Raw genomic sequence first — 12104 nt, forward strand, 5'->3', positions numbered from 1 at the left:
TAATTTCTTTCTCCGAGGCGGCAGAGTGAAGCCATTGACCGTGGCATGAACCACTGTTGCGACCAAAGGGAACCTGATGGACTAGTATGGATGGGCTTGCGGCTGTGTTTGTGCAATGTAGCACTCTCTGTACATAACCTGCTCAGCCCTCCCGTGTATGACAGAGGATAAATGGTGGCAGATCAGATGCAAAAGGCGATAAGTAGGAGAGTGGCGTTTTGGATCTCGGCCTCAATGTAGGCTCAAATTTTGAAAAAAAAATCAAAATTCAAAATTTTCAGTTTTGAAAAAATCTGAAATTTTTTTGTAGAAGTAAACAAGGATGTGAGGTGTACAAGTAAACAGGTTATTTTTTGAGAACCGCCCATCTGGACTTTATACATTCAAGCGGGACAAGTCTGGTTGAACAGCGTCAACCAAGAAATTCAGGGATTACAGGTATGATTGATTGATCGACCCCCACTGATAACGAGTAGGCCCAAATAATTCGATTGGGGTCGTTGCTGACCCATACCACATAGTTTCAGCAACTACGAAAGCTGCAAAAGAAAAAACAGCAGCGATACTATTGGAAAGTACAGTTTCAATATTGCCCATACGTAATCCTGGTGCTCGCATTTATTTCTGAATTTATTTCAGAATTTCTGGTGATGCGTATTCAGTGGGAGAAGACGTTCACGTCGACGACGAGGCGTCTACGGTGTCTTCATAAATTTCAAGATGATATGCCGGCTCAGTCTTTTAGAGGTGCTCATAGGGATAAAATGTGCGTGTGTGCGTTCATAGGAGTGAGTGTATGTGCGTGTGTATATGAGCGCTTGTGTCTGTACTGATATTCAAAAAAGTAATAATGCCCATACGTAATCCTTTATATAGACGTTAAGGCGGCCGGACTCTAAAATGGAATAAGCCGGCTAATATACCCAATGTACCCGCAACATAGATGGACGACCGACCACGACGACACAGGTACACCAAGTTCGATTCGGGATGGCCAGCAGGTTCGGCGAAAGCACACGATCGAGGTCGATCTGCTCTCCGTCTTCAACTCTCCGTCGGAGGTGAAAACAAACGAGCTATATATATAGCAGACATTAGATGGATTGTATCTCATAACCGCAGGTCCGCAGCGCATGCATATTCCGTGAAAGTATAAGACGAGACCTAGCTACCTCCGCCGTCCTGCTCTGCTCCTGGGACGCATCGACAGCTCTCAGCCGGCGACCATGGCCAAGGCCGCAAGGGCAGGAGCGACGCCTTCCCTCGGTGGTCTCCTGGAGGAGATCGTCATCTGGGAGATCCTCGTCCGCCTGCCCCCGAAAGCCCTCCTCCGCTGCCGCGCCGTCTGCCGCTCCTGGCGCAGTGTAACCTCCACCCATGACTTTCTCCTCGCTCACCATGCCCTCCAGCCCGCCCTCCCCCTCCTCGACAACGGCGATTATATAGACCTCATCAACAACTCCATAGACATCTGCTGCTTGAACAATCGGCCAGGTCTTGCCGCCCCCGACCAGCTTCAGTCGGTCGCCTTATTGAAACTGGGCGGCAACTTCGCCTACTCTCATCCGGTTGCCTCCTGTGATGGCATCCTCATCTTCTGCATCGACGACAGCGACTTCTTCATCTGCAATCCGGCAACTCGTCAGTATGCTCCCCTCCTGCTGCCTACGGATCGTAGGTGGACGCTCCTGGGAATGTACCCTCACACCCCTACCGGCGAGTACAGGCTGCTGCTCTACTCATACAAGCCTAACCCATACAATGACGATGAGCTAGCACCCGGTGGTCAAGTTTCGTGCCATGTCTTGTCACTGGGCTCCGGCCAGCCTCCGAGGCGCATCGGGTGTCCAGATGTGAGTATGCCGGAATGTGAACATCATGTACTATTCCGTGGTAACTTGCATTGGTTCCCGTCACATGAAGACATTGAAGGCAAGATGATAGTGTTGTTCGACACCACATCTGAGTCATTACGAGAGATGCGCGCTCCCGTTGCCGACTACGCTCACCTGTTCGAGGTAGACGGCAAGCTCGGCATGGCCATCTTGGATTTTGTGCCGACTATTGATATCTGGATGTTGCAAAACTATGAGAGGGAGGTCTGGGCCTTTAATTGCCGGATTGAATTACCTGTTACAGAGATCAGGGGGCAATGCAATAGGTATGACGGTCCATTGGATTTGGATGTGGTGGTCGTGCCTGGGGATGGTGAGTTGCTCATGCTGGTCAAATTTGCCGAGTGGCTAATTCGGGTTGGTATGGATGGCAAGCTGGTCGCCGCGTTCCATCGCAAAGAAGTTGATCCTACTTATTTTCAGCTGAAGCAAAGTCTTGTTCCACATAACTTCTTTCCAACACTAGATGGTTATGTTGTGAATGCTCTGCCTTTCATCTGAAGGTTGTTTAGTGGGCTGGTGCTTCTTGGCATCCTAGATGTATGTATCCTTGAATCCACTATGAGCTACTAGATTCTTTGTTGATGCATATTGCATTCTAACCTTTTGAAAATATGTCTTCTGTTGAAAGCTTATATTCTACCATGTTTTGTAAGCTTTGCCTTTTGAAGGGGTCAAAATCATACAGTTAGCCATGGCCAGGATTGTGAATATATAAGTGAAAATGAAGAAGAAGAAAGTTCCAAGAAAGGCTGAACTTCCGTATATAGAAAAAGGAACGACGTTATCAAACAAATTCAGTTCCTCAGCTGATGATTCAACGGGTTCATGATAAGCTAGATTTGGATCCACTCTAATTGACTGTTTTTGCCATTTGTGCGCAAGGAGAAATACCATCGGTGCATAATGTGGACATCTAGCATGATATTTTTCTCTACTGATGCCATTGGGCCAAAGGATATCACAAAATTAAGTAGCGAACCAGTTCATACTTAACGATTTTCCCTTGGAAATACTAGTAGTGAACTAGTGATGATGGCCAGATTAATATTTTTGTGGACAAAATATAATGGAAAAAAAAGCTGTGAAAAAAATACTGGAAACAAAATTAAGCTTTAATGTGAAAAGATGCACACCTTGTTGTATCCTTTGAGCCATCCCTATCCAGAAATAGAAATGAAGCATCCTCACAACAAGTAATACTTTCACCACAAGCAATACTTTCAGTTATTTCTGTTCCAGTTGCTGCTCAATTTACTTGCTTGTCATCAAAGATTTTTTGGCATTACTGATCGCTATGATAAAATCTGCATTACTGGCAAGTCAGGCTTACAAGATTTGGCGCAGTTCTGTTGGATATCTGGCAGTACACTTGTGTATAAGCTCCAGGCTCTTCTGTTGTCATGAACAGAGGCTCTTGAGATCAAACTTACATGACTGCATGACCTAGTGTTCTACAACTGTGAGTCAGTGATACAAACTCTACACATTCGCATTGCTAAGCTTAGTAACTGCTAATCAATTCTGTAACCAGTACATGCCAAATTGCAGATATAATTGAAAACGTTGTTTCGAAGGTAATAACAAGTACTATGCATGCAAACACGTTTTTGAAACTAAGGAGAGGAATTAAACACAGTGAAATAGCACACATTGGTCAGAGGAGATGCAATCAAACCTCATCAGAAACATAGCCAGTGAAGATATCACAAAGATCAAACACGGGGGATGATTCCTAACAATCATGTCCTATATTTCTTGCCAGATCATCATAGTGAGACAGATATCTATCTGGCAAGAAGCCTGAGAGTTGGGTTCAATGTCCGGCGAGAAGCATTGTTCAACATTAAGTAGCGGCACACACTGTATTGTCGATCACTAGCTATAGCTTTTGAGGTTATGATCACACGTAGATTACTATGCAAGTACGCATCAGCCATTATTATTAATAGTGCCTCAGGACCACAGGGCACCAGCTTGGCGGAGCAGCGGCACGAGATGGCCGCCGAGATGCAGCTGCATGACCTGCCTGGTGCCACCGACAAGCGCGCCATGGATGAATACTGCCGGCACCGCCGGGCTCTGGCCCACCATGCCAGCGAGCGCCCTCTCCAGGTCCTCCCTCTGGGGGTCTTTGTCCAGCTCGTGCACCGTAGAGCTAACACCCAGCTCCGCAAAGAGCCTCGTCATGGTGTGGGACATGCAGCAGCAGCTCACCCCAAAGATCACCACCGTGCCCTGTGACGCAATCGTCGTCACCCTCTCCGCCATTGCTGAATTGCCTAGCTCTCTCTCCTCTGTATCTCGATCGATCAGCTCACTTCACTTGAGCTAGCTGTAGGCTGTTGCTTCTTGCAGCTTTGTGATGGTGATGACCCAACATTTATAGATGGCTGGGGGGTAAGAGGAAGTGCTTAATCGAGGTGTAAGGTAAACACTGGCGTGTGGAAAATTAGGGATAACATATATCCTGTGTGAAAAGGTTCTTTTCTAGCACCACTTGTAACCTTGGCCTTTGGGAGGGGCAAAATTTCACAGTTAGGTAACGCTAGGAATGTGGCTAATCTTTAATATTATTTTACAATGTTTTCGATAAGTGAAAAACAAAGGTGAATAGGATTCAAGATAACCTGGACTTTAGGCATCATATATAGAAAAAAGATCCATGGTATTGATCGATCAATCAAAATCAATGCTTCAGCCGTTGATTTGTTAGGTTCCTGATAAACTAGATTAAGATCCACTCTAATGGCCATTTGTGTGTGACAAGGAATAGCACCGAGGTGGAGTTTGTGCACGTCATGTATCACATATCTTTTTATCATAGTTGTGGAGTCGTGCGTGACAAGGAATGACATTAAAACCACTCTACGAAATGGCATCCATTAAATTTTCCCTTAGAATTGCTAGTGTACTGGTAACTAGTGATGATGGGTGGCTTACACAGCTCTGATAACATAAAAATTGTACAAAATGGATGATTTTTTTTAAAGAGCATATCATGAATAACATGAGTACCTTGTCTTATCCTTTGAGCCATCCCTGTACAGGCCAACTTTCTTGACAAAAACTGTATATTCAGTTATTTCCCTTTCATTACCAGAAAGTCAATATTAATGCACACTGCCGATAAACTTAGAAGATTCAGTACAGTTCTGCTGGATATCTTGCAATATACCTCTGCAAACTTACATGACCGATTGACTGCAATATCTACTATTTCAGGAAGAGAAACGACTATATGCAATATCTTATACGCAGATTACGCACCATGGTTAATCTTAGAAGACACAGTATAGTTCTGCTGGAAAACTTGCAATACACTTGTACTAACTTCATGTTTTTCCAGTGAAATGAACAGAGGTTGTACGACGTGGCATGAACGTCTATACATTTGTATTCATAAGCTTAATATTTGCTATCAAAATCGGAACTAAGTACGAGACTATTATTCCTACTCATACTTATTGGCCAAATAGCAGACAGAATGACACATGTTGATTGCAGAGTAGTGACAAATACTCCCTGCGTCCCAAATTAAGTGACTTAGTACAAAGTTAGTACAAAGTTAAGTCACTTATTTTGGGACGGTAAAAAGGCATGCACTAGCTAGATGAGATGTACTCAAGCCCATCTGAATAATATAATATTGATTGGTCATACATTTCCATACCTCATAAGAGAAACATAGCTTTCCATCATAGAAGTTGTACCCAGTGACGATAGTACAAAGATCAAAGCACAGGGGGATCATTGCGCTTGATCATGCCCCCCGTTCAGTGCATGGGAACTAGGAGGCCAGATCATCATAAGAGAGAGATATGTATGTGGTTCATACCTGGACGAATAAAACGATGATCAGAGGTTCTAAGACCCAACTGCAATATCTACTGTTTTAGGAAGAGAAATAAATAGCAAAGTACTATACACATCACAGTTAATCTTAGATGATTCAGTGTATTTCTGCTGGATAACTTGCAATACACTTCTGCAAACATCAGAATTTTTTCAGTGAAATGAACAGAGGTTCTTAATATCCAACTTACGTTCCGCAGAATCTAGTGCTCTACAATGTGGCATGAACATCTGCACATTTGAGTTGCTTCGCTTAATATTTGTTAATGAACTCGGAACCAGGTAGGAATCTATTACTCATACTTATTGGCAAAATAGCAGACAAGACAACACATGTTTACTGCAGAGTAGTGACAAATACTAAAGAATAAAACACGATAAAATGGCATACACTAGCTAAATGAGATGTAGTCAAGCCCATCCCAACAATATTGATTAGTCATACATTTCTGTACCTCATCAGAGAAACATAGCTTTCTATCATAGAATTTGTACCAAGCGATGATAGTTCAAAGATCAAAGCACAGCGGGATCATTGCTCTTGATTGTGTCCCTTTTCAGTGCAGGGAAAACAGGCGGCCAGATCATCATAAAGGGAGAGACATGTATGTGGCTCAAACCCATACGAAAAAAACCATGATGATACGGTGCCTGCTCATACACCTTCTCAACCACCCTGCTCCTCAGGTGAACACAAAGGACAACACCATATCTCACATAATCCAAGAATACAAACTCGGCATTGTCCCCAACTGAAGCAACACCAAGAAAATCGCCATCCTGTGGCATCCAAACCCAATTGTGACCAGCAGAAAGTGCATATGCCTCGCGGAGACTAAATGTGTCCACCAGCAGCCAGCCGCCCGCACCATCGCTGTTGCTCACCATCCGATGGAGCCACACACTGAGCTGCAACCCGTCTGCATTGACAAGATATATCCCGGAACCCTCGGCAGATGAGAGCATGTAATTGCGCCCTATTTCAGCTGGGAGCTCGAGCTTGAGGAACCTTGCCGCAGCCAAATCTAGACCCAGGATGCACCCAAAACTGGTCACCATGAAAACCTTGCCACGGACGGGTGGAAGCATTTTTTGTAAGGAAGGCTGCAGGATTCGGGACCTCTGTCATTGCGGTGGCAGGGAAGCCCCAACCGCCGGATCCCAGCACGTACACTTCCGCACGGACTTTCCGCCGGACCTGCCACAGATATACCAAGGTGATGAAGTCGCGGCTCCCATCCTCGGGTAGGATAATCCTATTGAACACCCCTAGAGCGGGCTCCTCCCGGTGGGGCGGCGGGATCGGTGGGAGGGCCAACTCGGACTCCTCGGAGAGCTGCGGCGCGAGGAGGGAGCGCTTGACCGCCGTGGAAGAGCGTAGTGACGAGGCGGCCGTTCCGGCTGTGTCCGATACCCAGCCCACGGCAGCGGAAGGCGTCGTTGCAGGAGGAGGCCACACGGCGTGAGAGAGCGGCAAGCTCCGGGGACTGCTCGAGCTGCACGAACTGGTACCGGTCGTCGTTGCTGACGCAGAAGCCGAGGAGGCGGGGTGGGTGGCGCTCGCGGAAGAGGCGGAGGAAGGCCGGGTCGGACGCGTGGAAGAGCCACCGCTTGGAGACGAGGGAGGCGCGGACGAGGCAATTGGGGAAGCCGAGGCGGAGGAGGATCTCGCGGAAGAGGTCGTCGTCGCCGAGCACCGATGACACCGATGCGGTCGCGACCGCCGTCCATATTTTTGGTCAAAACATATCTTTTTTTTTAGGGTGGTCAAAACAGATCTGGGGGGTTTCTAGGAGGAAAGGGGATTTTCTCTACGGTTGTGACGGTTACCAAATACTGACTGGTGTTGATTTTTTTTCAGAAGTACGCAAATTGCGTATCATAACTTTAGAAGAAGAGAATTGCAATACAAGACAACTATCACCTGCTGCGAACAATGAGGATAGCACTTGCTCTACACCCGGGCTAGTTCAAAGACAACCACCAACGACAACATAGTTACAAAGCAAAAGAGCATGTCCATATCAGAAAAACCTCGCCGCGTCTCGGACGCTGTCGATCACCTCCAAAAGACAGCATCTCCACCGATCATCCTTGTCTACGCACCATCCCCCTTTATGTCGAAAGGAGGTGGCAAGAGAATGGCGGGACTCGATTCGCCCCGAGGAAGGCATCGTCTTGGAATCACCAACAATGGACATACATTGCCCCTCAGAAGATCGATCGTGAACAATGGCAAACACCAGAGAAGCACAGCGTAGGACCTCCAAACCGCGTCGACACGATGCTCCCAATAGAGAGACGACATCGAAGACGTCGCCATCGTGCCGATCCTGCCGATCTAGGCTTTTGTCCGGAGACACCTACCATCATCAAAGGAGCGAGAGGAATGGCGACGCACCTCGACGACATCGCCAAGAAGGGGAATGACACTCGTGGATGACATCGCCGCCGACCCAACAAAAACCGAGCAGAGTTTTCATCCATATGGCCGCCTATCTCCACACCTCCAGGTTAGGGTAGCACCGTCCATGAAGCCTCACACCGCCGCCACGGCAGCCCCTTGCCAACGAAGCTGCACCGCCGTGGCCCGCCAACACCTTCCACAGCAGAGAGAGCGTTACCCAAAGACGTGCAGGAGCAGGAGAACACAACCAATCTTACACCTCCAGCACGACCAAGAACTGGCAGCCCCGAGCCAGCTTCCACCTCTAGCCGGGCAGACATGGGCCGCCGCAGACCGTGGCCGTCCCACCAGGGACCTCCTATGTGCCGCTCTTTGCGGCGAAGAGACGTAGTTTCGCACAGGCGGCCTCTGACTGGGCCGGCCCATGACCACCAGCGAACCTCTATAGCTCCAAAAAAAAGTTCGACTTCGCTGTGAATCAATCCAGCGATCTCATGCTGCCAACGACGAGCCTCAACCAGCTAAGCTAGTGAGATTTTTTGATTAGGCGACATCAACCTATAAGAACCAATAGGCAGCGTAGATCCAAATTAATTTGGAATTTTGAAAGCAGTTTTTTTAAACCGAGTTTTTTGTGAAACGCAAACACTGTTCAAATTTGCGAATTGTTTTACAAAATTGAAACACTTTCCAAAATAACGAACACTTTTTTTCTGAAAACAGGAACATTTTTCGAAATTCGAAATGAAAATTGTGCAAACGCGGACATTTTTTAAACTCCCGAACAAAATTTGAAAACACAAACAATTTTTAGAAATTTTTGAACAATTATTGAAAAGGGAACATATTTTTAAACACAAAAAATTAAAACATGAACATTTTCTTAAAAAGGGAACAGTTTCTGAGAAGTTGTGAAGTGTTTTAGCAGAAACATTCCGAACACTTTTTTAATATGTGAACATTTTTTGTATTTATGAACAAAAGTTGAAAACACAATATTTTTTGAATATTGATCGATATTTAGAAGCAAGAATATTTCTTGAAATTTCTGCACATTTTTCAAAATAAAATAACGTTGAAAAATATAAAAACATATAGTACACGAACAATTTTTAAAAGTGTGATCATTTTTCGCATTTACGAACGAAATTTGAAAGCACATCCTTTTTTGAATTTTGATCATTTTTTAAAAGCACGAACATTTTTTTAAATTTTAGAACATTTTGAAAGAAACGAACGAAATATGAATTTTCTGAACTTTGATGAATTTCTGAATTTTACTAAACTAGAACATTTTATGAAAAAACGAACAAATTTTTGGAAAAGGCAAACATGTTTTGAATTTTCGAACATTTTTTGAACAAGAAAATGAAAATTAAAGAAAATAAAAAAAGGATTATGAGAAAACATAAAAATGAAAAAAAAAACATTAAAAAACGAAAAGGAAAAGGAAAAGAAAGAAAACATGGTTCTGAATCTTCTAGATGGTTCACAAACCCGAAATAAACTGGCTGGAAACCCGTGGAACATTTCCAAAACCGGAAACAGAAAGGTTTGCGTGCAGTCACGAAATGGGCCGGCCCTAATCGCCTGTGCGTTGGGGCGACAATTTGCCCCAACGTGCGGCAAATAGGAAATTCCGTCCCACTACTCCGACGGACAGCCGCACGCCGGCAACCGCATGACCTGGATCCGGCACGGATTCTGGCCCAGATCGGCTCGCACCTCCACCTCCTTGCGAGCCAGAGTCTGGGATTTGTGGGCCATTTTTCGGCCCGAAGCCCAAGCCCATATCGATGTTGGTTTCCTCCTCCAGTCCAGTCCAGTCCATTCCAGTCTTGTCTCAAAAAAAAAAAGTCCAGTCCAGTCCACCCCATCGGCGAGAGAGGGGAAGCGCAGGTGGGTGCGTGATGGCCGCCGTCGCCGGAGCCGGAGGAGGCGACGAGATGCTGCTGCGGCGCTCGCGCCGGCGGCTGCCCCTCGCCGACCTCACGAACCTCTCCTCCGCCACCTCCGCCATCACCCGCCTGAAGCGCAATCCCCAGCACCGCACGAGCCCCGCCAGCAGCGCCAGCAGCATTGGCTCCTCCACCGTTCCCCGCATCCCCACGCCTCCTCCGCCCGCGGCCCTCTCCGGTGAGCAGAGCAACCTCTCCCTTCCCTTGCTTATTCATTAAGAGCCAGCTTAGTAGCTAGGGTTTCGCTGGATTCGGGAATCACTGGCTTGCCTGTTCCTACCCTAACCTAGCCTAGGGGGTGCTGATGCTGAATGCTGAATGCTGATGGATCCTCCATCCCATCCCCGCCAACAACCGCCGCTGCTCCTTAATTTCATCCTACCAGTAATATTGGCATGCTTAATTATCCATTCACTGCCCATTCAGGCTACTCTAATTTGTTCTCCTCTACTAATTTGATAATCTCAGCCCTAGTTTAATCTGTGCTAAGCTGAAGCAACTAGGCATGCTGTACGTGGATGCTCTCACCCGTGCTCCGCTCCAAGGCAACCGCTTCTGTTGCCCAATGTTACCGGAATGCTCTGCAGAAAATGGATATCTGTCACTAGTCTTTCTTCTCTGTTGTCATGTGAAAACTATTCCTCCCTTTCTTAACTTCACTGACAGTAAGTAATGTTGCGCCTTCTGTTTCTTTATATTGGAAAGAAGAAAAAGGCATATGTACTAGTTTCCACGACGAAAGAAATTGAGAATGGATATTTTTTGTAAGAGAACGTTCACGCGACGCAATTGTGGAAATGGTCATCTGGTCAAAGAATAGGAGAACTCCACACTTGCTAGCCAAGTTCACTATGTCTGTTCCCAGTTTGCTCCTAGTAACGAGAGAACTTTGATTTGTTCCTTTATTTCATTTGATTTCCTTTTTTTGCCAGTAATTAATTACTGTGAGTTCCTTTATTTGATTTGATTCTCTTTTCTGGCACTAGTTTCTACGACTAAGGGCAAGGATAAATCCACAAGGGAGCTTCAAAGTTCCAATACTCATCTAAACAAGATTCAAAAGATCAGGTATGTTGTACATCAGCACTCCACTCACCATGATTTCCATAGACTGTTCCTGCACTTACTCGACGAATATTGGGAATGCATTACATCATTTTTAGAACTGTGGGTGGGCATTATTACACTTAAAACCATCTAGTATTCTAGATTTAGTCTGCTCCACCTCATGTTTACTAAAAGATCCATTCATTTGTTCCACTTTTTTTTCCTGCTTTCCTGCTGCTCCTCCGTGGGAAACTCTGTATGTGTAACGCTGAACACAGACCACAATTCCAAATAGCAAGTTATAATGATTATTTCATATTGATTGATTGATCTCTCCCTTGCATACCTCCAGTAAACCTAAGGTGAAGACTGGAGGCGTGCTACCTGGGACGTCATCTCCTCCTAGCAAAAACACAAGGAAGGTATATGCACATATGTCAGGTTTCTGCTCAGCAATCAGTGTGTTAACTGTTTGCATATGGAAATTATGAGATCCCTCCCTGTTTGCCACCCAGCGGGTCTTTCCCCATTCGTGATAGTCTGGTAACATGAACTCTTTCTTATTGCCTCGCTGCTGTGCCTGGATTTCAGATAACAAGGAAAGAGCAGCCGCGCACAGAGTCTTTGATCTCCCCCTTGTATGCCTCTAGTAAAACAAAGGCGAAGACTAGTGGAGACGTGCTGCCTGGGGCATCAACACCTCCCAGCAAAAAGATAATGAAGGTATGTATATATGAGCTTTCTGCTCAAGTATTATCATGTCCAATTTTTATTTGGCATCTAGCAGCCCTCCCTGTGTTACTACCCTGCGGACCTTTCCCCGTTCATGAAACTGCCTTTGGTTTATTTTGAAAAGAAGGTGAACTCCTATCTTATTACGTCGCTGTGGTGTTTGCATGAATTTTAGGTAACAAGGGAAGAGCAGCCGCGCACAGAGCCTTT

At 45.8% G+C, this 12104-nt stretch overlaps 3 protein-coding genes and 1 pseudogene across 3 annotated transcripts; 2 read left to right on the plus strand and 2 right to left on the minus strand.

Annotated features, from left to right (window-relative positions):
* Positions 1 to 1226: 1226 nt before the first annotated feature.
* LOC125547164 (F-box protein At5g49610-like) lies at positions 1227 to 2396 on the plus strand. The gene has a single exon (XM_048711156.1). The coding sequence runs from the start codon at positions 1227 to 1229 to the stop codon at positions 2394 to 2396; it is 1170 nt and encodes a 389-aa protein (XP_048567113.1).
* A 1164-nt stretch (positions 2397 to 3560) lies between these two features.
* On the minus strand, positions 3561 to 4252 carry LOC125549133 (putative glutaredoxin-C2). Its single transcript, XM_048712616.1, has one exon. It carries the CDS (start codon positions 4164 to 4166, stop codon positions 3852 to 3854), a length of 315 nt encoding a protein of 104 aa, XP_048568573.1. The 5' UTR covers positions 4167 to 4252; the 3' UTR covers positions 3561 to 3851.
* Positions 4253 to 6266: 2014 nt separating this feature from the next.
* On the minus strand, positions 6267 to 7483 carry LOC125547165 (annotated as a pseudogene).
* A 2511-nt stretch (positions 7484 to 9994) lies between these two features.
* Positions 9995 to 12104, plus strand: LOC125549134 (the record flags this gene model as incomplete). The annotated part of the gene is given in 5 exon segments (XM_048712617.1): positions 9995 to 10293; positions 11102 to 11183; positions 11515 to 11584; positions 11754 to 11885; positions 12070 to 12104. Coding segments are annotated over 5 exon segments (545 nt in total), but the record flags the coding sequence as incomplete, so codon positions are not given.

This window comes from Triticum urartu, chromosome 3, assembly GCF_003073215.2.
Source record: "Triticum urartu cultivar G1812 chromosome 3, Tu2.1, whole genome shotgun sequence".
In the NCBI taxonomy this organism is placed as follows: domain Eukaryota; kingdom Viridiplantae; phylum Streptophyta; class Magnoliopsida; order Poales; family Poaceae; genus Triticum; species Triticum urartu.

Bases quoted from the DNA above. Each gene is read 5' to 3' on its own strand.
- LOC125547164 (XM_048711156.1), top strand. From the start codon at position 1,227: ATGGCCAAGGCCGCAAGGGCAGGAGCGACGCCTTCCCTCGGTGGTCTC.
- LOC125549133 (XM_048712616.1), bottom strand. From the start codon at position 4,166: ATGGCGGAGAGGGTGACGACGATTGCGTCACAGGGCACGGTGGTGATC.